This window comes from Gavialis gangeticus, unplaced genomic scaffold, assembly GCF_001723915.1.
Source record: "Gavialis gangeticus isolate Ggan-Ray unplaced genomic scaffold, GavGan_comp1, whole genome shotgun sequence".
In the NCBI taxonomy this organism is placed as follows: domain Eukaryota; kingdom Metazoa; phylum Chordata; order Crocodylia; family Gavialidae; genus Gavialis; species Gavialis gangeticus.
The window spans coordinates 13,176,322-13,177,429 of record NW_017728964.1 but is presented as its reverse complement, the minus strand read 5'-3'; the positions used below and the strand labels follow the sequence as shown (position 1 = coordinate 13,177,429).

The 1,108-nt window shown below is 56.3% G+C and overlaps 1 protein-coding gene across 6 annotated transcripts in view; it reads right to left on the bottom strand.

The window, feature by feature from the left end:
- Positions 1-785, bottom strand: part of EXOC7 (exocyst complex component 7) — a 55,871-nt gene extending 55,086 nt beyond the window's left edge. For all 6 annotated transcript variants that reach the window (XM_019503089.1, XM_019503095.1, XM_019503099.1 and 3 more), the window contains exon 1: positions 679-785. In XM_019503089.1, the coding sequence (XP_019358634.1) occupies positions 679-738 (60 nt within the window). In that variant the 5' untranslated portion in view covers positions 739-785. The remainder of the gene's footprint in view (positions 1-678) is intronic.
- Positions 786-1,108: the final 323 nt, after the last annotated feature.

Sequence of the window (1,108 nt, the reverse complement as noted above, 5' to 3'; positions counted from 1 at the left end):
CTTGACAAGTCTACTCTCTCTCTCATACACACACACACGCGCATTATATACACACTACATATATAGATAGATCTATAGCTAGACATCTATGGATAAGATATAGATATAGAGATCTCTATCTATATATAAATGTATATCTATAGATATAAATCTGCATGGATAGATCTCTATCTACACATACAGGTATGTTTTTGTGCACTCTCTCTTCTCCATGCCTCCACTGACCATAGGCTTTCTTTAGCACACACAAATATACACGCATGTGTGTACACTCTCTATCTACATATGTATATCTATATCGAGAGAGAGAGAGAGAGAGAGTGTGCATGCATGTACACATGTATATCTACTTGTGTCATATATAACACAGAGACAGACACAGATACATGTAGAGCACACGTATACGCAGACACGGCACATGTGTGTACAGACATGTAGGGAGCGTGGGTGCACCCAAGCTGCGCAGCTCCCCAGAGCCGGGGCTGGGGCTACAGTGACTGCACTTGGTGCTCACCAGGCTGCAGCTTAAGCCGGAGCAGGGTCCGGGCCCCGGGGCAGGCCGGGGGTGCAGCGCGGGGTGTGCCAGGCCTGCAGCCGGGAGGGTGTGCTTTGGGGTGGGTGTGTGCGTCCAGGCCCGGGGGGAGATGCCCCCCGGGAGTCCGCCCCGCCCCCCCCTACCTGCTTGAGCTTGCCCTCGATCTCCCTGCGCCGCGCGGACACCTCCTCCGTGGGGACCATCCCGCCAAACAGCCCGGGCCGCAGCAGCCTCCACAGCCCACTTCCGCCCGACCCGGCCGCGGCCCCGTCACCGCCGCGCCGCCATCTTGAGAGTGGCAACCCCCTGTCCTTACAGCGTTGGCAGCCATCTTGGGAGTGGCAGGAACCGGAGCACAGGTGCGCTGCATGGAGACGCAAGGTGCATGCGCGCCTCCAGGGAGCGGCCATATTGGGAGTGGCAGTGGCCCGGGGGAGGCCACCTTAGGAGTGTCGTTGCTTTCCAGGAGTGTTGACTGCATGCATCCCTAGTGATGAGTAGGGAGCAGATGAGGAATATGCTGTGCGTGCCATGCCTTGGCGGTTGCACCCTTTCCTGCCTCCGGTAGAACAG